General features: G+C 39.2%; 4 protein-coding genes across 5 annotated transcripts in view; 3 read left to right on the forward strand and 1 right to left on the reverse strand.

Moving 5' to 3' along the window:
- The window catches only part of LOC137993107 (lysine-specific demethylase 8-like), a 26,578-nt gene extending 11,937 nt beyond the window's left edge, over positions 1-14,641 (reverse strand). The window contains exons 1-2 of one of the 2 annotated variants that reach the window (XM_068838784.1): positions 14,194-14,641; positions 13,421-14,100 (exon numbers count right to left, since the gene is read on the reverse strand). In XM_068838784.1, coding sequence (XP_068694885.1) covers positions 13,421-14,100; positions 14,194-14,638 — 1,125 coding nt within the window. In that variant the 5' untranslated portion in view covers positions 14,639-14,641. Of the gene's footprint in view, positions 1-13,420 lie in introns of both variants that reach the window. The other variant, XM_068838783.1, reaches the window with a different exon arrangement.
- On the forward strand, positions 1,304-2,530 carry LOC137993108 (uncharacterized). The gene is made up of 3 exons (XM_068838785.1): positions 1,304-1,463; positions 1,541-1,792; positions 2,241-2,530. Exons 1-3 carry the CDS (start codon positions 1,403-1,405, stop codon positions 2,435-2,437), a joined length of 510 nt encoding a protein of 169 aa, XP_068694886.1. The 5' UTR covers positions 1,304-1,402; the 3' UTR covers positions 2,438-2,530.
- On the forward strand, positions 8,282-9,249 carry LOC137993109 (uncharacterized). Its single transcript, XM_068838786.1, has 3 exons — positions 8,282-8,390; positions 8,477-8,728; positions 8,957-9,249. The coding sequence occupies exons 1-3, from the start codon at positions 8,330-8,332 to the stop codon at positions 9,121-9,123; spliced, it is 480 nt and encodes a 159-aa protein (XP_068694887.1). The 5' UTR covers positions 8,282-8,329; the 3' UTR covers positions 9,124-9,249.
- An 88-nt stretch (positions 14,642-14,729) lies between the features above and the next one.
- Positions 14,730-21,778, forward strand: LOC137993111 (cap-specific mRNA (nucleoside-2'-O-)-methyltransferase 2-like). Its single transcript, XM_068838788.1, has 4 exons — positions 14,730-15,431; positions 18,153-18,369; positions 18,766-19,320; positions 19,681-21,778. Exons 1-4 carry the CDS (start codon positions 14,766-14,768, stop codon positions 20,784-20,786), a joined length of 2,544 nt encoding a protein of 847 aa, XP_068694889.1. The 5' UTR covers positions 14,730-14,765; the 3' UTR covers positions 20,787-21,778.
- Positions 21,779-23,092: the final 1,314 nt, after the last annotated feature.

The following is a 23,092-nucleotide window of genomic DNA, read 5'->3' on the forward strand; positions in this document are numbered from 1 at the left end:
TCTGTTTGAGAGATTTAGCACTACGTTTATTGAAAATGGCAGAGTGCCCTTGGTCATGAAAACCTGAAAATTCTCGTATTCTACAATCAGTGGCCTTGAGACGCTCACCCGTTTAGGGTAGTTTTTTTACTTAGTTTGAATCATTGCCCCCGGCCTCTTCCCGAGAACAATGCTTCCTGTCGTAAACACAAATTTCCTAGTCTTTTTCAATATTGATGGGGGGGGGGGAGGGGAGGGAGGGGGGAGTACGCCTATTTTGGAGCTTATAGTCAGGAAATTTTAACAGTTGTGCTTCGTATTTGAAATCTGAGAGGTTTTCAGGCCCACCCTTGTGTTAACGTCATGACCACTTTTGTTACTGATTGGCTCTCTCTATAAAAAGTTCCTCGATATAATTATGAAGATAACATCAATAAATGACTTGTAATCAATCAAAGTTCTTTGATTTTTGACAAAATGCAAATTTTAGCCTGAATTTTATGCTAATAAAGAGAAAACAAAAAGTCTTACTCAAATTTGAAGGCAATATTTTTGATCTGTAAATAAGTTTCCACTAATTGAGGATGAGCTATAAAGTAGGCTTTGAACAACTTAACCCCGGTTGGTGTCTATTCCATATTCAACAACACCGCTGAAACAAAACTCCTTGTGTTCCTTTAGAATCTCAATTTCTTACAAAGGTAGTAAATTGTTTCTTTTTGTGAATCGCATTGATTGCCACTGTTTAAAACGTTTATTTCCAATTTCACCTTTACCTCATACACTGAGAAGTGATTTTCCTACCAAACAATGCAACATTAAAATCTGATTAATGTCGGGTAAATTTATGCGGCGCGAAAGCTTTAATACAGACAATTCCAGAGTACATTAATGTTCTGTCTTTGGGATAACACATGCTGGATAGTCCAAGCGAAAACCAATGGCAATTTGGAACGATTATAGCCGAAACATTGTATCTCGTTTCTCAAAATATAAATATTAGCACAACATTAACTTCTCTAGAATTTAGGGTAATAAGGGCCATAAGGGTCATTTTGCAAAACTCTATGTTTTCGATAGAACAAAACTTCTGAGTTTACTGAAAACTGCTCCGATGTCGTCACACTGCGTTTCTCGGTGAGAGAAATTAAAGGGGAATATTCAATCCAATGGCATCTAAAAAAACGTCTCACATAATTAAAATCTCCCTTGTTGGGTTATTACGTCGCACTTGAATGTTTACGGCTAACTTGTTTTGGAAGGATTTTCTTGTTATGCAATGCAAACCAGTCATGTTAGACTATGTTGAATCAATCATTCTCGAGTTCTGTTGCTCAAATTGACATAAATATAGAGAAGCATCAGTTAGCCGATAATCACTGGTTTCACAAGCAGATTGCAGATTGGTAGCTCAGCAGCAAAGATGATTCTTTCGACTATTTCAGTTACCCTTTTTGTGGTGGCTGCACTCTCAACATCAGCAGGTAAAATCTTTCCTCACAGATCAGTTAATTTCCGAAAAAAATGTTTGAGTTTATTTGGGCTTGTTCTCTCCAAACAGAAGCGAGATCAGAAGAATCGTTCGTACTAAGGGTCTTCAATCCAGATTATCATCCCTCAGAGGAAGAAATGTGTGCTGTATTAAGAAAAGCAGAGCTGGAAAGCCATGGTTACACAAAAGAACTAACAACTTCACTGACAACCCGTGAGAACACCACCAACCTCACCTACGAGAAAAGGCACTTCTATTACAGAACTGTGGACTGCTCGCGGGCGCAAGAAGTTGCCCAAGAATTAGAAACTTTGTTGCCAGGTAACCGCAGTTCCTTTGCGCAGTCATTAAAGAAGACATGTAAGTTTGGGGAGTGAGAAACTTTGGGATCATGGGAGGGGGTATCGTTATCAAATACTCGCAGCTCTCAGGACTAGAGACTTGTTTATCTGAGGAATTTGAAGTTGCGGATGTACAGTCGAACGTTGTCGCATATCCCAGAGTCGGCTACTCGCCTACAGGTAATAATATGACGGACGCGAATTTAAGGCGAGTTGACTTACAAGTTCATTGTGCCATTTTGCAGGTCTTGGTTTCCGCTCCTCGATCCGTTTTCCAGATCAAACTCATGTTTGTTTTGTTGTATGGACGTTCAAAATTGAAGTGTTATTTTTAATTATATCCTTGTCCTTCTCGAACAAGCAAGGTTTGCTTTTAAAATGGGTTGAAATCATGGAAAATAATTTTTAACTATTGGTTTTTCCATTAGATGCATATGAAGTGACTCTGAGAAATAAAGTCTACAACGAGATCAAAGCGAGAAATCTGGCCAATATGAAGAAATGCAAGGTTGGAGTGGAGGTCCATTTCAAGAACGGAGGCGGATGCAAAGGCGGAATAAAGCGCTCTAAAAGAGAAGCAGGCGGTTGCTTTATCTGTACATGTTGTAAGGCAGATGCTCAATAGACACCAGGTGCAAATCGCCAGTTTCAAGATAGATAAATGGAAATTTAAGGCTGGGTTTAGAATAAAACTTTGATAAACAATTGTTTGTTGGTATTGTGTTGCACTTCATTTGTTTCTTGCTCCCTTATTCGCTACAGTACAAAGGCACTGGAAGACGTATTCCTAGCCTGGAACGCCGTTGTTGCTTCAATTAATCTCCCTATTAGATATCTAAGCGACTTTAACTTCTTTATCATAGATGTCTAAAAATCCTGCCTATTGGCGGAAACAGGATTATTTTATACAGATTGCTCCAGTGTAACTTCACGCTAGTTAAGGGAATCACCAGTACCAAACTGAGTTTTGCAACCGGTTCTTTCACAAACCAAATTAAATTTGATGCTGAATTTGATGTAATTGCTGTCCGATAGTGATCTAAGTGACTGTAGGTTCAGAGAAAAAGACCTTTGAAATGTCTAGTTTCCAGTCCCCCCTGCAGGAGCTCGGTCACTATATTTAGCATTTTCCCCCTGGTTTGCATTTATTTGTTAGGTAAAATTACATTTTACATCAATTGCAGTGACTAACACTTCAGAAGAGACATCCTGTTGCTTTAATTTCACAGATTTCAAAACCTTTATGATCTTTTTTATCTTTTTCTTCCAAAAACCGTCGTAAGCCATGCTTCCTTTTACGCGTGCTGAACTTTCCACTACACCCAGAAATGCATATAATTAGATGCACGCAGATTTCAATAAGCGTCACAAAGTGTCCCCTTGCTTTTCTTCCCAACTTCAACATCACTCGTGTCTCTGAATACAGACAATTAACGTCATAGAGTGTCCCTCAAATGCTGCTCCTCAAGAAAAGATAAACAGTTCAACATTTACCCTAACCTAAAAATAACGCTATCCCGCATTTAACTGTCCTATCCCGTATCCCGCCTACGTAAACATGGCATATCCCGGTCTTGCCGTCGTATTTACATCCCGCATATCCCACATCCCGCCTCGATATTAAGACCCATCCCGCATCCCGCCAAACCTATGTTGGACCCTCTGTGTAAATCTAGTAAATCTTAAACTTGTCTGTTAGCTTGTAGCTGCTTATGTTATCTATATACGTTGTTTGTTCGTTTGCACGAACCAGTCAAATTTACTAAGTAAGCTACTCTGTGTATCACACTTATGGTTATCGAAGTTTAAATTACTGAAAGGACATGAATGGATTCATTTCAATAATTGGCAGCTATCGGTGAATACTATTTCCAAGCCCTTATGCCTGCTCACTGATCTGCCACGAAGCCACCCCTGGGACGGGACATTTGACTTTGACCAAAAGAAGTCTGGTATCAATTCAAACGGGGTTACCAAGTCTGTCCCTAAGTCACGCTTCAGTTGGAGAGACGTATGAAGTTTTTATTTGTTTTTGTTGCCATAATCCGATAATTTAAACTGTCATCTAAGCAGATATTGTATATTTCGAGAAAGTTTTTATCCTCATGAAGTTCCCATCTCATTGAAATCGAATTCCATGTTATATCTCATGGGGATTCCAGACCGTACAAATTCACGAGTGAAAATTGACAATAAAGTTGACAGTTACTTGTGAAAAAACGTTGTTCGTGGTTAGTCTTACGAAGCTCGTTTCATCCCGACCAAGGGACTCATCAGAGACCTTTCTGCTTGGCAAACTCGTTGGGCATCACGCGCAAAGTCCCGTTCGCGCACAAAATGATGACAGCAATCTCGCCTTTAAGCGCGACGCCTAATGAGTTTTCCAAGCAGAAAGGTCTCTGATGAGTCCCCTGGTCGGGATGAAACGAGCTTCGTAAGACTAACTACGAACTTTGTTAATTTTCATGATTGCATTATTTTATATATATTTTTCTACATCGGGTGTCTGGGAAGGCATGGGATGTTATATCTTGAGATAAACAATCTCCCAACAGGTTAATATTGAATTTCATACTAGTTTTTAACATGAGCTTCACGTTTATTGCGATAATGTGAAACATGACTATTTTTTAGATAGATAACTTTATTAAATAAAACCATTGCAGCCAAGGGCTGAATTACGGCTATTTATAAGTGAACAAAGAAACTAAAACTAAATCTAAAAATACATTAAAGGCAAAGTTGCACACCGAGAACTAAAAGCTAAGAATGGGAAGAATTTGCCATTAAAAAGCTCCGCTTAAAGCGATTTGTCTTACAAAGTGGGACATTGAAAGTCCTCTTTTTCCTGAGAGTTACTTGGCACTCATTCTTTGGTGGCAGTAAGTGATGGAGCCTGTGGTTGGGGTCTTGAAGGATCTTATCGAAGAGGCGCGTGGGGAGCTCCTCTCTTCGAGCGCTTAATAGCGGCAGCCCCAGGGCGACGCGTGCTTCGGAATAGCTCAAGGTGGGATAGATGATACGAAAGGCACGTTTTTGAAGCCCTTCCAATTCATCTGATAGGTATATGGGAAGGCTATTATGAAAGGTCTCGCAGGCGTATTCGGCGACCGGCCGAATGCACGTGGTGTAGAAACATACAACTTCGTGCGAGTCGAGGCCCGCTCGTTTTAACTGCCTCAGCAAGTACAGTCTGGAAGCCACCTTCTTAACTATCTCAGCAACATGCGCGTTCCATTTCAAATCGTCAGAGATGAAGAATGAAGAGACCCAAACGTTTGGCACTCTTAACAACTTCGATGTTCTTATTATTGATGACGACAGGTGGAAATGAAGCAGTCTTGAGAGAGCTTGACTCTTTGGTGCCGATCAGTGAGGAAATCCTCAATCCAGAGACGAACCTTCTCAGGTATGTCAAAGTTCTTAAGCGTCTCCAAAAGAATGAGGTGATCAATCAGATCGAAAGCCTTCTTGAAGTCAAATAGAACTACACGGACCGTAGAACCGTTGCCGTCGGTCTTCTGATACCATGTGTGCAGCATACTAATGAGAGCATGCGCAGTAGAGGAATTGGGAACCATTCCAAATTGATTCCAATCAACTTTGACCAGGACGGCTGGCTTGATGTATTCCTCAACCACATAGTCTTCGGCCACTTTTGACAGTATTGGCGTTAGTGATATAGGCCACAGATGCTTGTTACATCAAGCGCTACAGTAGTGACTGCTTGGGGAGGGGTGTAATATCCGCTCGTTTCCATGACTTAGGTAGAAGACTCTCCTGGAAGCTAGAATTCAGGATATCCGCATTATCTTTGAGGAGCCACACTCATAGGAGAGAGGAAGCTGCAATTGATCAGATTCGCCAGGAACCGAGAGTCCTTAGGGGGTTCGCCCTGTTCGCCGACGACGTGCTGGAAATCTACAAGTGGGTCGGCGCGAGCCGGTGGTGCAAAACCACTAAGATTTTTTACTTCCTTCCACCAGACTGCAGGCCTACATGATTTAAGATGTTCCATCTTAGCCTCGTAGAATTTTAGCTCGGCAGTTCTTCCTAGCACGGTTGACTTTATAGCGAAGAATGTTATAGTCGATCATATTACCGAATGAGCGTTTTGAGGGAAACATTAACCCATGGCGATTAGAACCAACTTTCTTTGATTTAAACGGCATAGAATCTCAATTTCTTACATACTTTTTTTAGGGTTTTCTTGGAAGATTCGGTAGTCTCGCATAGTTTCAAATATGCCGGAGTGATATTCTGTCAAATAGATACACTTCTGTAGTAAACGGTCTTTTGTCCAGTTGCAGTTTTGAATAACGAAATGTTTAAAAGTTGTTGTGAATTCCGCGTTATTCGTGCGGATATAAGGCCCCCGTCTGCTGATGAACATTTTGTTCCGCTTTTCTTATTGATCCATTTTTAAAATAAATACAATAAAGAGGCCTGAAGTGTTGAAGCGAGCCGTCGCTTCACGACAAGGGGGGACTGAAGGTCTCTTTACCTGAGAGAACTCTCATCTTTCGGAATTCCGTGATTGCTTCAAGTCAAAATTTCATCAACCTCAGACACTTGTATGAGCACATTTAACTTATCAATAAGCTGTTCCCCAGTTTTGGATCTATTTGATATTCAACCACACAGAGGAAAGAAAACCTCTTGTGCTCTCTCATTATCTTGATCATAGTTTTTACTACGGTAATAAATAAGATTTTAGACATTTTTCTGAACAAATTTCCTGGATATTTGGGAAAAGCAGTGAAGAGCCTGAACAGTGCGAGGAAATTTCTAGAACACTAGAATTTCACAAAGCTAAGTGATAGTCAACTTTGATATTGAAAATTGCATAAAATTTGAAAATTTGTCACTTCTATCATGTTTGAGAATCATTTTAGTAAGCAAACTTCCCCTAAACTTCTCTGGGAAAAAGGACGTCTATCGTGACGTAAAGCGAGTCAGTTTTAATCAGAGGAGTCAGCATTGCTCGAAGTTTTGGAATTTAGAGGCAAAGAGTCACCTAGAAATTTTTTTTCAACAGACCTGAAGTTCAAGTAGAACATCCGAACAGATAAATATTTAGTAGGGCAGCCGCAAACTCACTAAACGAGCTTTTAAAGCACTGACGGTGGAAACTATTTTAGGTAAATTAGCTTATAAATTCTGACAAATTTTAAGACATTCGGTCGTTGGGTGCCCCTGTTTGAATAAAAATCTCAGCGTGCGTTGAGTAGAGAGCCCCTCGTCATGAAAATTCTCGTATTCTACAATCAGTGGCCTTTTGTTTTTTTACTTAGCCTCTCCCCCAGAACAATGCTGCCAGTCGTAAACAGACATTTCCTAGTCTTGAGGAGAGGGAGACGCCTATTTTGAAGCTAAAAGTCAGGGAATTTTAACAGTTGTGCTTAATTTATAAAATCTGAGACGGTTTCAGTTCCCGCCTTGCGTTAGGGTCCCAACTACTTTTGCCACTGATTTTCTCTCTCTTTAAAGACGTTGCCTGATATAATTATGAAGATAACATCAAGAAATGACTTGAAATCAAACAAATTCCTTTCATTTTTGAGAAAACGGAAATTTCAGCCTCAATTTTATGCTAAGGGAAAACAAAAAGTCTTACTCAAATTTGAAGGCAATATTTTTGATCTGTAAATAAGTTTCCACTAATCCAGGATGAGCTATAAAGCAGGCTTTGAACAACTTAACCTCGGTTGGTGTCTATTCCATATTCAACAACACCGCGGAAACAAAACCCCTTGTGTTCCTTTAGAATCTCAATTTCTTACAAAGGTAGTAAATTGTTTCTTTTTGTGAATCGCACTGATTGCCACCGTTTAAAACGTTTATTTCCAATTTCACCTTTTCCTCATACACTGAGAAGTGATTTTCCTACCAAACAACATTAAAATCTGATTAAAGTCGGGTAAATTTATACGGCGAGAAAGCTTTAATAAAGACAATTCCAGAGTACATGAATGTTCTTTCTTTTGGGTAGCACATGCTGGTTAGTCCAAGCGAAATCAACAGCAATTTTGAACGATTACAGCCGAAAAATTGAAGCAATCTCATTTCTCAAAATACAAGTATTAACATAACACTTCTCTAGAATTTAGAGTAATAAGGGTGGGCAATATTGTGTTTGAAATCATTTTGCAAAACTCTATGTTTTCGATAGAACAAAATTCCTGAGTTTACTTAGAACTGCTCCGATGTCATTACACTGCGTTTCACGGTGAGAGAAGTTAAGGGAGCATATTCAACCCAATGATATCCGTCTAAAAAATATCTCACATAAATCTTCATTGTTAGGTTATTACGCCGCACCTGAATATTTACGGCTAACTTGTTCTGGAACCAGTTTCTTGTTCTGCAATGCAAACCAATCACATTAGACTATGTTCAACCAATCAGCCTCGAGTTCTGCTGCTCAAATTGACATAAATATAGAGAAGCATCAGTAAGCCGACAATCACTGCCGGGTTTAACGAGCAGATTGCAGATTGGTAGCTCAGCAGCAACGATGATTTCCTCGACTATTTCAGTTATCTTTTTAGAGGTGGCTGCACTCTCAACACCAGCAGGTAAAATCTTTCTTCACCGATCAATTAACTTCAGCCTTCACGGAACAAAATGTCTGAGTTTACTTTCTTTTTTTTTCTCCAAGCAGAAGCGAGATCAGACGAATCGTTGGTATTGAGGGTCTTCAATCCAGATCATCGTCCCTCAGACACTAAAATGCGGGCCATGTTAAAGAAGGCAGACCTGGAAGGCCATGGCTACTCAAGAGAATTTACAACTTCACTGATAAGCAGTGAAAACACCACCAACCCTACCTACGAGAAAAGGTACTTTAACTACAAGACTGTACCCTGTTCGCGGGCGCAAGAAGTTGTTCAACAATTGGAAACTTTGTTGCCAGGTCAGTAGCCGCAGTTCTTTTCCGCGGACAGTAAAGCAAATAAGCATGGGAATCTGGGTAGTGGTATCATTATAGGTTTCGAATTTCTTCCCTAGTATTCAGAGCTCTGAGGACGAAAGACTTGTATATCTGGGGCACTTAAACTTTACGGATGAATGGTGGTTTGTTGTTAAATTAAATTAAATTAAATTAAATTACCTTAAATGTAATAAGCTGTTATTCCTTCAGAGGCATATGGAGTGGCGGTGAGCAAGAAGATCTCCAGCGAGATGAAAGCAAGAAATCTGACCAATATGAAGCAATGTAAGGTGGGACTGGAAGTCCATTTCAAGGATGGAGGCGGGTGTAAAAGCGGGAAAAACCGCTCTAAACGAAGTTGGTGCATCTTTTGCTAGAGATGTGGTAAAGTGGAAGTGGTAATCGACGTATAGACAACCGCGAGTGCACATCGCCATTTTCGGAATCGATGTATGAACAGGCTGTTCATGAATAAAACTTCAATAAACACTGATTTGTTGTTAGTTTTTTGTTTTTTGTTTTTTTTTGCATGGGCGTCTTCCGTCCTTGCTCTCTAAGTCGCTATTATGCAACTGAAACCAACTGCTTCCGTCATGTTAAGAGAAAGTAAAAATTATTTTTATCGAGGTCATATCTACAATTATATATCCTTGTCCACGAGTTGAAAAAAACCGCTCCTCATTTAGTATTTGCGCGTCAAGATTAAACGTATGCTTCATAATTTGTATTTGTTGACGACGGAAAAAATTTAATCATCCGTTTCAAATTTCTTCCCGATACCCACTCCTTTAAATTAAACTACTTTTCTGCGAAATTTTACAGCTTTAGATGTTATATTTTAGGTTTGTACGCGACTTTAACCGCTCCAGCACAAAAAACGCTGCTCATTGGAAGAAGGTTATTCTAAGGAGCTTGCTCATTATTACCAACAGGCTCTTCAATCAAACGACTATCATTGGTGCTGAAATTCATGCAACTTCTGTCTCAGAGTCGTGTATCTCTACGATTCCTTGCTCTAGTTAAGACCCAGTTAACGCCTCTGAATGTCTTGTTAGGTGATGAATACTACGCGGTATATTTTTCTCCTTTTAAAACCACCTCAAAAATGGGAACTGAGCCACGAAATGCAAAGGCTGCCCTGGTGTCAGTAGAAAAATAAAAGAATTTGGATGGGAATCGCGGGAATGGAATTCAACTGACACTCAGAAAGAATCCAAAAGCATATGAGTTGCAGTCGAAGCAATTATTGTCCGATTTATATGAACTCGTGCTCTTTCACTGAGCCACGTGGGTGTCACGCTAAAGCCAACTCAATTTGCACTGGCAGCACGGGTCTCCCATCGAAATGGACGGAGAAAAATGAAAATCTTGTAAAAAATTTGAGTTACATCTGTTTCCTTCCAAATTTGGCAGGCCAGACGGTTATCACATTAGCCAATCACTGGCCATTTTTAAATCGGAATCGGTTGACATGACGTCATTCTCTGATATTTCAAAGATCGCCTTCGAAAGAGAGAGAGAGAGAGAGAGAGAGAGAGAGAGAGAGAGGAGGAGGAATAGCTGCTACGATGGAGGGAAAAAATAGGAATTTTGGTCGGAAGTATCGAAATTACGTAGAAAGCTTCTTTATAGCCTAGCAAAGGCATCTGCATTGTGGAGAATAATCTCTTGTGGCAGAATATGACAATCGTAAACGCCCGTGGGGAGGACTTCCCATATGAAAGGGTGGGGATGTTAGTCGAAAATTTTGAATTAAGCACCTAATAAGAAGAAATTTTTCCCCGGGGTATGACTATGCAGAAAAGAATATCTTAGTCTGGGTTATTAGAAGGTGAAATGACAATAGGGGCTTTCTTTTTTAGAAAGAGAGGAAACTTAAACAATTTTTTGCTTCAACAAAGAAACGCAAGTTTTTTCACAGTTTTTATCGAAACAAACGTTTGCTTGCAGTAAAACAACAGGAACGTCAAAGATCGTTATGAAAATAAATAGAAAATTGCAACCGGATAATCCTATAAATGTGTTTTTTATCACCAAAACGTGACGACAGAGCCATTTTTGAGCCTGACAGCCCTCTTCTGTAGTTACTAAAAAGCGCCCTTTATCAATTTTTCACGACCCCAAAAATTAATCCCAACTTCATTGGGCCTCAACCTTTCCATTTTATATAATAAACTAGACGCTCCATGAACGTAAACTAGGTTGCCTGTGGTACGCGCTACACAAAAACAGGAGAAACTGAGTTCGGTGGTATTGAACCCGCCTTTCCGAAATCACGGAACATTTCGCCTTTATCTTTTAATTAAGATTGGCCACGGAGTCTTTAATAACAAGTACTCCAAAAGGTCCATAAAGTTTAAAAAAGCTAAATGGCAGGTATTTTAAATTTCAACAGTATTTGTGTACAATTTCTAAAGTCATGAAATCCCGAAAAAAAAATACTGGCAGCAACTTTGACGGCCTTGTGTATGGTTGGAACAAAATTGTTCGCGTCTCTGTTGAAATCGTAAACAAAAGAACGAGATTTTTCTTCGAAATTGTTGGCATGTCTCTGTTTATCTTGTCCCGAACTAGAAAGAACATTTTTCTACGAGAAGTTAAATTATTTACCGGTGCGTGCTTACGGCAAAGGAGAATCTTCCTGCCTTTGAAATCTTAAGAATGAAATGGACAAAAAAGTTTCTGCAAGGTAAAATATCGGTAGTTCCTTCTCCAATCCTCTGAAAGCTCTTTTGAAAGTGTGCAGTACGTACGTGGAACGGTGATAATTTGCCATTGTATCTAAATGAATCTGTGGTATTGCACACTTTCTGTGAGCTTTGCAATTAGTAATATTTGACTGCGACCTTAACTGCCTCTTACCATGATTGCTCGCTTTTTTGCTAGATTTCGTCTTCTTCGAATGATTGACTTGAGAAGTAATCATCAAGAGATCGCTTTTTTCGACCATCCATTTTCGGATTATCAACGCACGTGTGAATTGCGATGGTTTTGTGCTTCGTGACGGTCACGCATTTATATTTCGCAAGTTAGCAGTCAACATCATCAGTGAAAGTTTTTGCAAGGTACTTTCTATGCAGGTTGCTAATTGTTTCCATCTTCCACAAAATCAGAAAACCACAAGAGAATGATCACTAATATAAGTATCAGAGTTTAAAAAAATTTAAATTTCTTTAGATGGCAAATCTCAATATTACAACATTTCTGGGCCTGGTTGTTCAAAAGCCGATCAACGCTAATCCAAGATTAAAAATCAACGCTTACATTCGGCAAAAAATTACATTATAAGAAGTCAATCCTGAAAAACAAAAACAAGGAAAAGAAACTTCCATCAAAAAGTGGAAAATATGAAACAAAAGTTTACGCTAATCCTGGATTAAGTTAATCGGCTTTCAAACAACCGGGCCCTGGTGCACAAAGTAGCCAGCACAAAATGGTCTGACAGCCGGTGGGTTTCCGCCGCCTACTGGCTTCTAATGACAACCCTGATTATACCTTTAATCCTCAATTTTTTTATGATTTTGACAATGGTAAACAGATCTATATGCAAATAAATAAAGTTTCAATGACATTTGTGCCATATTTTATTGCTGTTGTTGTGGTAGTTAATAGGAATTGGCCATTTCCAAATTCACTTTAGCATCTTTTCCAAATGACATCCTGGCACTTACCCCAACCCTGAGGTGAATCAAAGCCATAATTGGCAGTAATCATGGTTCTTTAATGGAGCCACAAAGATCCTTGAAGATCTTGGTAAGAATACTGAATACACCCAAACTAATCACAAAGATCTCGACAAGATCCTCAAGGATAGATCAGGATCTTTGAAGATCTTTTGTAAGATTACTGAAGATCCTTAAAGATCTTTGGTAAAATTAGTAAAGATCCACAAAGATCTTAACAAGATCCTCAAAGGATCTTTTAAAATCCTCGAAGATCCTTAAAGATCTTTGGTAAAATTAGTAAAGATCCACAAAGATCTTATCAACATCCTCAAAGGATCTTTTTAAATACTTGAAGATCCTTAAAGATCCTTGAGGATCTTTGGCAAGATTTTTGAGGATCCTCAAGGAACTTGGCAAGAAAAATGAGGATCCTTGAGGATCTTTGCAAGGAATTTTGACGATCCTTACTAAGATCCTTACTAAGATCCTTAAAGATCTTCATGAAGATCTTTGAAGATCCTCAAACGATTTTCACCAGGATTACATAGGTGATCTTTGAAAATTCTGTGCTGATTGTTTGTTTGTTTGTGATTATTATGTGATAATCACTTACATGTAAGCAGTTTTTTCAAAATGGCCACAAGATATTTTGTCGAGGTGACAGATGAAGAAGTTAATTGTTTTAAAGAAAATGCATATTTTTCAAATAATCACCTATGTAATTATACTAAAACAATAATAATATTATTCACCTTGCCTTTGGTGAATAAAAAATTATTGTAAAATAACAGGATTGCTGTAGTTTCAAAGTGCTTTACTAGGTGCTGAGCTAAAAATAATAATTTTTTTATCAACCAGTGTATGTCACAAAAAAACCACTCTTAGCTTTCGATGATTTTGCATCACTGACAAAATTGTTACAAAATTTTGATACTTTCCTTTAAAATACAATACCTGAACCAAGAATGAATGGCTTCTATGTCGGTGAGAGATTCACCATACTTCTTACCTGGCTTGTGTTGTTCAACAAAGTGGATTTGTGAGGATAAAGCTTGTCTGTTTCAGTTTTTGAGTACAACCTTAAATATTTTTCTCCAACCACTTGAGCCAAAAGATTGTGATATGGATCATGATGCATTGGTGAAATCGTTCCTTGAGGCCCAAACCAAGCATTAATCTTTACATCATCATCATTATCACCATCTCCAAGACAACAGTAATCTGGAGTTATGATGTCATTCCGCAATTCTGGTATTTGATCAAACAGCTGATGTTGAGCTAAATATGCAATTTCTCTTTCCTGACCACTTTCAATTGGATCAACATGATTATCAATAAAATCTGCTATTGTCATTAACTTCTGTGTCCAGGTGTCATCGGTGTATCGTAGTCCAAGTTCAACGGGCACAGTTCGGCAGCCAGCAACCTTCTTGAGATATTGTGTGCTCCATTGGCGAGTCGTTCTTGCAGGCCAATGATCAGTTATGCCATTGAGAATCACAGGTTTGCTTTTCTGCATGTAATTTGCAAAGAAAGCCTCTAATGAGGGGCAGTGGATGTGCTCAATTTCAACTTTTTTTTCAATGTTTGGAATTGCATAGGTCTTCAATCTTTTTCCAGAACCTGAATACCCTTTTACCTCTTTGTTTTCAGCTGAGGACGTGTCACTTAACCTTCTTTTCTCACAACCTTCTTCGGGAATCACTTGATCATCTCTTTGAATGTTTGCTTCAATTTCTATACAGGGAACGTGACTCATTTCTCCAGGTGTAACCTTTTGGCCTTTATGCTTAACATTCTTCTGAATTGCATTAGCAGCCTTGGTTAAAATATTGTCCAGTATTGGTGCCCCTAGCAACAGACCCATGTCACAAGCTGTAATGCCATCAATCACCCTTCCCAAACTGTGATGGCACAGAGCCTTGAATAAACTAGCGTAAGAGTAGGTTTCTCTCCAGATAACTTTGACATCTCGCCAGTGGCCAGTGTTACATTTCTCCCAGCAGATGTCAATTACAGTTTGACAGTTTGACAGACAGCTGTCAAAATTACCGGCGAAGAAATCTTTCACTCCGGAAATTAAAAGGAAAAGTACTGGATCTCCTCCGACATGTGCAAGTTGGGAAAGGTTTTGTTCAAGGTTTAAATCACCTACTTTCCGAACAAAAGGAAGGAGTTCTTGGAGGACTAGGAAACCTCTATTGACAATTGAAGCCTCAGTCGCCATTGAAATGTGAGTCTGTACTTTTGTTTAATGGTCCCCAGTCTTAAGTAAAGCAAACGGTCAATGTGGCGCCCTGACGTTTTCGTACACGCAACGACACACGCACGCACACGCAACACTTCGTGGTGGTATGGCGCCAAAGAAACGAACGAAGCAACCTCATGATCCGCCTGGAATACTTGAGGAAATCGAAGCCTTATTTGATAAGAATTTTGTTTTAAAATCCCGCGACGAAACATGGGCGAATCTTCCGAATGCAAGCTGTATATTTCACGAAGAACCTTTCGTTCTGCAGGAAATGACCCTTTTGAAGGACGAACTAAACAGGAAGAAGAGCTTGCTGAACGATATGGACATTGTGGAGTGGCGTTCACATACCCGTAGAGTGCACAAAGCAGGGCTTGTTGTGAAACACCTCAGAGAGGAACTCCACGTAGAGATGTGCACACAAGCTTGGGCTAAATTTCACGAAATTATCCACTCGTTCAATCTTATCCCAGACCATGTGCAGCAAGCTGGCAGATTTCGCTCAGTCCATCTGTGTGAGGCCCCGGGTGCTTTTATTGCATGTTTGAATCACCTTGTGAAGAGCAGTTATCAGGGTTTGAAATGGGATTGGATTGCGGGCACGTTAAATCCCTACTACGAAGGACATGACTTGAAGGCCATGCTAGATGATGACAGGTTTATTTCCGAGACCTTAGGACATTGGCATTTTGGAGAAGATGGAACTGGAGATTTGATGAACGTAGCTAACTTGGAGAAGCTTCAACGTGACGCAGCTTTTGTTGATTTGGTAATGTATCAGTCAATTCCAAGAGCGCCCCCCCCCCCCCCCCCCCCCTCCTTCAGGTCATTTTAGCTTTTGCCCCCAAAAATGGTCCAATGCCTCCCAATGTTGACAGTGTACACCCTCAAATGCCCCACCGCCTAGGGCCTCAGAAAGCGTCAAATATCCCACCCTCGGTGCAAGAAGCAATTTTAATTGAAGTAACAAGACTTAGAGAACTACTTCAAAAACCTTTTCCCAGCATTAGATGCCGTTGTCAAGAAACGTTATTTCTTTTAATTTGAACAGTTACAGTACGATGTGCCTTACTGTGGCCACCTAACAAAGTTTTTTACAAATTATCTGCCAATAGGGGTGTGCGAATTTGATTGACAGTCACGCCTCCTTGCAATGTTCATACGGTTGTTAGTTGAACACCATTGGATGGGTTGTTGAGTTGACGTATTGATTTTACACATAGTTGTCAAATGTGAAAGTTTGTTGGGTGGCCACGGTAAGGCGCGTTGCACTGTAACTTGCATCAATGGTAATTCCAGAAGGATTCATCTAGATTTGACAAAATGAATGAGTTAAAAAGCAGTCTGAGTTCATGTTTAATTTTCAACATGGTTGTCATCCTTGTGTCTTAAATTCCCTATTAGTTCATCTAGGAAGGCTCTTATGTATCTTTTTGATAACATAACGCTTAAAAAAAAATTCATGTCAGCACTGTACATGTTTTATTAAGTTAAATTTGCTGCCTTTTCCTAAGGTGCGTAGCTTTTGCTTTTTCCACCCCTCTAGCTCTATTCATAGCATTCTGCCTCAGGTGATCCCACCACATCTGTACTTGCTCTTCTGTTAAGCAGCATTTCTTGGCAAGAGGTTGCAAAGTTGGTGGACTATTTCTACTCTTCACTTATAACAGATCGTGGCAATGCTCTTATCGTCTTTGCGCTATGGCAAATCCTCATTCCAGACTTTTAACAATGGCATTTTTCATAAAAATAAACAAGCTACTGCTTGGAACAAAGCCGACACACGTGTAATTGTAGCGTGGGAATCCAGTGAAAAAGATTCTCTAGCTAGTGACCGCTGACCAACGTTTATGGTGATAGTCAAATGCCCGCCCGTATGGGTTTCGTTTCGTGTCAAGTTCCCCACTATGTGGAGCTATCCTCTTGTCAAATGCTTAGGAAGGGAGGGGAGGGGGGATGGGACAACTTGGAACTGACTTGTACACAAGAGAGAAGAGAGCACACTTTTCTCAACTTCATGAGATTAATGTGCCATTTTACAGTTTTTTGCTCAGTGACCTAACCTATGAATGGTTGCGAGGCTGTCGGTGACCTTTGTTTTTATCATGAATTTGTGTTGTTGTAATTCTGATTAGTCTACATTACAGTAAAACTGGTTGTTCATTTGCACGCCACTTTGCAATTTAATTTGTGATGCAATGTTGGGTGTTAAATTGGCAGTTTGCTCCAAGGAAGTTGCAAGTTCAAATTTCAACTTGCTGCCAGCTGTTTACATTCCCATGCAGAGAGTCAGGTATTTGGACCCATTCAAAACAGCCTTGATCTCTATTTTTTACAACGTAAATATACAGCATAATAATTTGACATTGGGTAGGATTAATTTTCGAGGCTGTGCAAAAATTACTTTAATTCTTAAATGACAAATCCACAATGTATTGCTGGCGTGATTGTTTGCAAACCTTGAATTATTGCAAGTTCTTTGAAAACTGTTTGTGTAGTCTCAAATATGCCTTCATCAACCTAAAACGAAACTCTCAAGAATTAAATTCAGGACTGTAAGGGGATTGAAATATTAATTCAACAACACGATTTCTTAGCATTAAGCGCAAATGGTTTTCCATGGAAAAACTCTGTGATGAAAGTCCATACAACAACATCTCTGTTAGCCATTACTGGATACCACGCGTAAACCTTCTTCGAAGAAAGTAATCGTTTCAAATCCATTTCAAGGGCCTTCCAAAATATTAATAAAAGTTCCAATTCCGACTATGGAGAAGGTTCACAATGTCATAAAGTACAGTTCAAGACATACCATGATAACGGTACGTAAGTAGCAAAATTAATAAAACTCTTCTAATTGGTAGTGGTTTTGGATACAGGTTCTCCAGGGGTGAGGCCCATATCCCCCAGTCACCAGGAACTAAGGGGAACCAGGAGGGGTGGCCCTCCTGGGTGGAGTACAGATAAGGTGGGACCGGGGGTCCACACCCTGGAGAGGATATTTTTCCGGACCTGTCTCCAAGGGCTAAGCCTTACTGTGGGGTAAAGTGCAGCCAGTGGTTGCACTTCCCTGCCACGGATTGTGGAGCATGGGGGACAGGGGACACAATCCCCCCACAGTAAAAGGCAAATAAAGTTGGGCTCTTGTAAGCAGAGGGAGCCGTACCTTTTGCTCCTATGAGACTTCCCAAACAGTGAGACAAAAGTTAAAGAAGGTACTAGCTGTCTTAATGTAAGTTAGGGACTAGTATTAGCTAAAAGTCTAGGTACTTCTAAAATGGTACATTTAGGTGTCCGTATATAGCGTTCATAACAGTCTGACGATATTGCAAAGTTGCGTGCAAACAAACAACTGATTTCACTTTAAACATTAGAAAAGCACAAAGGTTTGTATCAAAACAGGGTCACCGGCAGCCTTGCTACCATTCGTAGGTCACATTACTAAGCTACAACTGTAAAATAGTTTATTCTTAGGTTTTTTTCAATGTAGGTAACAGCTGACGGAAGTATAAATTGTGCCAATCAACCTGACGAGCAGGAAGCTCTTGTGGCACAGCTTATTTTCTGTGAAGCAGTAACTGCCATTAACCTGCTTTCCAAAGGAGGAAACTTTGTGTTCAAGATGTTTACATCATTTGAGCAGCAGATGATATGCCTGCTTTACCTTCTTACTTTTTTGTTTCAAGAAGTCAACGTCATTAAACCAGGTAAATGAGGAGTGAACTTCATAGCTCAGTTGTTAGAGCGTTTCTCTGGCATCACAGAGGTCATGGGTTCGAACCCTAAAGGCAGTGTCCTCAAGCTCTGCTGGTCAAGTAATAATTATAAGCAGTTAACATCAACAGTTCGCCAAGAATAAACTTTCACCCACCTTCAGGGTTATTAGACACGTGTATAATAATTTAGGCAGCAAACAGTCATTTACTAAAGCGGACATTCTGTTGATTCAAATGACTACAAGAGTTTAGAACTAATTTTCTTGTGTAGTCAGCTTCTGCCGAGCATAAGAGCAACCACAAACCCTTAGACATAAAACATGTAGCAACATTTTGTGGTTATTTTCATTTCTATTAATTTTTTTGTTTTTTTCCTGTAAAAAATAGGCACAAGCAAGTCAGGCAATTCTGAGATATATGTCATCTGCCTTAGTTTTGCTGGAAGAGAAGAAATACCCAGTGAAGTTTTGGAAAAATTGAGGGAAGAATATGGCCCAGAATGTCCATCAAAGAGCCTGTTCTCACTGTCATCGATTTCTGCTGTGTTTTTGAAGAGATTAATAGCTTGTGAAAAGTACTTTACAGAGCTGCAAATGGAAGCTATTGACCAGCACATTCAACAATTTCACTTCATGAGTAGTGCACAAAGGAAAGCCAATTATCAACTTCGCCAGCTTGTTGTGAAGAAGTTCATGGAAAGATTTCCTGTGCAGCAAATCAAAAGAGAGGATCGCATAGTGCCTGGCACTATCTTAGATGGCACACAACTGAGTGTTGTTAGAGGGTCCACAAATGATGTCTGTTTGGATGACAGCTTTAATGGCCGACATCAGAGGGGAAGTTACAATCAAAGACAAATGAACCTTCACCAGAATTGGATTGAGAAAATCCATGAGGATGACATGCTTAAACTTGATTCTTCTCAATGTTTAAGTTTCCAGGGTATGTCAGTTACATGGAAGAAATATTTATTTTGAAATTAATGGAGGGGACATAGTTTTTGACGGCTTAACCCATACACACCATAGACTAGTATTCCCTCAATTACCGGTACGCAAAATCATCTGGTGTTCAGTCTGACAGACTGAAATCTGTTACATGTAAGTCTGTGCCACTCCGGGGGGTCAATGGGTTACATGTAAGTGAAATCAGCAAGTTAAACAACTCATCTTACAAGTGTTTGATTCATTCCAGCTCATTGTTCTGGTTAACAGTTTCTTTTAAAGTCAGTGAGGACATTTGGCAGGTATTAGGTAACTGTTTTTTGCAAGCTGAACTTAAAGAAATACTTTACCTTTTCAGGTCTTGCAAGCTCAGCAAATGGAATTTTACTTATTCCACTTTACCACAATGAAGTTGCTTGGCTTTCAAATGTGACAGTACCTGAAGATCCTACATGTATGAAATTCTGTCAACTCCAGACTGCAGCTCGATTAGACAGTGTTTTAAATTCCCGCTTCTGCACACCTTTGTACATTAGCAAGATTATAGAGGCACGGCAACAGGCAACAATCTTAAAGAAAGAGAATTCTGATAAGCTTGAGGCAATTTTGGACAAAGTAAGTCCATCAAGAATTGTTCACATGTCCAAAGGTGGAGAAGGAAAGCTGAGAAATCTAGACAGCCTTGTTTACTTCACAGACATGGCTATGGATGATAGCATTGGACTTTTACTGAACCTGACTTGTGATCTTGATTACCTGCCTCAGTATTTGCAAGAACGTGGTGTGGATTTCAGGTCTATTCATGTAGCTGTTGTTAGGGAAAGTGAGGGAACTTTGGTCACTGTCAATCAGGAGACTGTATGTAAGCTTGGAGACCTTTGTCAGAATGTAAAAAGGCTTTGTTGCATTAGTGATTTGCAAAGAGTCAATCTTGTGTTTGCTGATGCAGACAAAGGTGATGAGTTGAGCTCAGAAAAGGACATATTGTTGCTTAGTGTCACCGCTCTCGAGTTCTTGAACACTGGAGGAATGTTTGTCTGCCATATTTGCGAGACGCTGACAAGATTCACTGTGGGTATCCTGTATATTTTACACCAAATGTTTGATGAAATAACCATTGTCAAACCAGTTTTATCTGAACTGTTCAGCCCACAGAGATTCTTGGTATGTAAGGGATTCAAGGATTTTAGGGACTGTCACAGATCTTACCTCTTGGATATTCTTGATCAGTTTACAATGGTTCATTGTCAGAACCTTCATATGGATGTTATAGAAATCATACCAATTAATCTTCTACAAAGTGAGCAATTTTACTATTTTGTTAAAAGGATAAATGAACAGCTCGCCCACTTAGAACTTCAGAGCATTTTCCAGCTAGAGAATATCTTTCTTAACCCTGAACTAATGCCATCCACTGAAGAGATCACCAACTTACGAGACAAGGTTGTGGCTTATATAAAGTAAATACTTCATAAATACATGTACACTAATGATTTGTGGACAAGCAATAGATGCCTTTTTTCACTGGTGTAAAAATATCTGGCTTCATGAGGAATAAGCAACATTGGAGAAGCAGATTTATAATTTTTTTTTCTGTAACAAGTCTGCAAAAAAGAATTAATTTTTTGCAATTTTGTTAATCTTTTGACTTCTGAACTGGCCAGACTTGCAGAACCCCCGGGAGTCAATGGGCTCAATTAAGTGTTTATTATGAAAGAAAGTATTTAGCTTTAGGAAATCCAATATTTGCATATGAACTAGAAAATACATGTATCCCATACTACAAAGACCTGTTTAAAGAAAACTACCAGTATTTATGTTTTTAAATCAGTGAACCTGCAGTAAAGTTAAGGAAGTCGTGACACTTAGTTAATGTGACCTGTCGGACGAAAAGTTGGTAAGTAGATCAGATAAGGAAAGGAACTTTATTTAAGTGTCTAGTCGTTCTAGCACTGAAGCACTAATTGGGGACACTGTAAATTGAAATTAACAATTGAGACAAATCAAGTCAAATGTTGGTTTTTGAGGAGAGGGGAAACCGGAGTACCCGGAGAAAACCTCTCGGTGCAGAGTAGAGAACCAACAAACTCAACCCACATATGACGCCGAGTCTGGGAATATGAATCGTAAGTATTGTTGCTTAATCAAATGTGCAAATATGCTGTTTACGTGTTGCATACACAGCCAATGTATTACATCTTTGGAATGGAACTAGTTCCTACTTGTACTAGGATTTCATGTAGGATTCTAAACGCTGGCCTAGTTCCTCAGGATTTTTGTATGTATTGATAAGTAAGGCGTTATGCTGGTGTATGAATTACCGTAGGATGTTTACTAGGACGGAACATTGTACACATTGTACTCCCTCACATACAGTATTTAATCATATTTAGCTAGCTACCGTAATGTATGTCAGCACTTTGATTTAGCTATTAAAAGAGAATGTTATCAACTTAGTCTTGTGTGTGTTCAAGTCTAGCCTATTTGACTCTGAGAGAGCCGGTAACCCTCTGAGGACAGACCAAGTCTAACTACAGCAAGCAGCATCAACACTTATCTTAATTTGGCCAAACAAAATATTAACTTTGTTTTTTTATAAAAAAATAGTCAAACTTCCCTTGGTTCATTCAAGATTTTGTTGTATTTCTAAACTGCAAAAAGGGTCATTTATGTCACACACCATTTCACAATGTGCTTGATTTCATTTTCAGTAGCGGCAATCAAATCCACAGTGAAGGAAAAGATGAAGACTTGTGTGAATTAATGAGTATTTCCCACATTTGATCAAAAAAATTCTCAGAAAACTAAACGTTTTATTTAAATGCTATGTGCATACGTAAGAGTTCCTCTTGAAAATAAGGAAGTTGTCTTAACACCATAAAGAAGACAATGGTTGGGTGCAATTTATTCCTTAATTAGACACTAACAACAACGACGACAAAACTAAACTGTTGCTTTAATATAAGAAATATTATAAGCATCAAGTGACAAACAATGTGATGTAACGTTTTGATATCAATGTCAGCAGACAGCAGCAAGATTAATACCGCTGTTTAACAAGAACATTATTAACATTTGTATATAGTACCATCTAGATATATGTCAAGTTTATAATTTTGCAAAGTACCAAGACTGATTAATTATTGAAAACAAATTGTGATAGCACAAGGCTATATTTTGAAATGGTGATGTCACTGACATTGTTGACAAAATAAAATCATGTACACTGTATTCTTGGGTTGCACGTCACGCTAGTGAAAACATAAATTGCTTACCATTTACATGTAAGAAGTTGAGTCAAGAAATGGAAATGTTATAGAAGAGGAATAAATAAACAACGGGTCCAAATCTCAGGGCTGTGCGATACTGCGTACTTGAGTTATTTAGCAAAATATATTACTCAAATTTGTAGAGTTTAGTATGGAGGTGCCATGTTGGTGTACTGCTGAAGTACACCAACATGGCAGCCGGAAACCTGTAGAAACATCTGGAATTTAGTTTGGCTGTCTTTAACACTTTCTGCTGTATAATGAGCTAGCAAACATTCGTATAGACACGTCTTCTAGTATATTGGCTGTTTAGGCCACAAAAACACGAGGGGAATTGATGTTTTTACACAACTGGCATGTTTTTCGAAAGCCATCAACATGTCACGCACTGTGAAAAACTCTGAAATTCAAACTGCTCTATTTTCGAAACGATGCACGGTACCGAGCTGAAAACATGCAAACAGATATATTTTTAAAACCTCTTGCAGCTGATCGAGATAA

The sequence above is a fragment of the Montipora foliosa genome, chromosome 2 (assembly GCF_036669935.1).
Source record: "Montipora foliosa isolate CH-2021 chromosome 2, ASM3666993v2, whole genome shotgun sequence".
Taxonomy (NCBI): domain Eukaryota; kingdom Metazoa; phylum Cnidaria; class Anthozoa; order Scleractinia; family Acroporidae; genus Montipora; species Montipora foliosa.

Coding starts and splice junctions, on each gene's coding strand:
- LOC137993108 (XM_068838785.1), top strand. CDS start 1,403: ATGATTCTTTCGACTATTTCAGTTACCCTTTTTGTGGTGGCTGCACTC. Junction 1,464..1,540: donor TGCACTCTCAACATCAGCAG/GTAAAATCTTTC, acceptor CTCTCCAAACAG/AAGCGAGATCAGAAGAATCG. Junction 1,793..2,240: donor ATTAGAAACTTTGTTGCCAG/GTAACCGCAGTT, acceptor TTTTTCCATTAG/ATGCATATGAAGTGACTCTG.
- LOC137993109 (XM_068838786.1), top strand. CDS start 8,330: ATGATTTCCTCGACTATTTCAGTTATCTTTTTAGAGGTGGCTGCACTC. Junction 8,391..8,476: donor TGCACTCTCAACACCAGCAG/GTAAAATCTTTC, acceptor TTCTCCAAGCAG/AAGCGAGATCAGACGAATCG. Junction 8,729..8,956: donor ATTGGAAACTTTGTTGCCAG/GTCAGTAGCCGC, acceptor TTATTCCTTCAG/AGGCATATGGAGTGGCGGTG.
- LOC137993111 (XM_068838788.1), top strand. CDS start 14,766: ATGGCGCCAAAGAAACGAACGAAGCAACCTCATGATCCGCCTGGAATA. Junction 15,432..18,152: donor ACGCAGCTTTTGTTGATTTG/GTAATGTATCAG, acceptor TTTTCAATGTAG/GTAACAGCTGACGGAAGTAT. Junction 19,321..19,680: donor TCAATGTTTAAGTTTCCAGG/GTATGTCAGTTA, acceptor TTACCTTTTCAG/GTCTTGCAAGCTCAGCAAAT.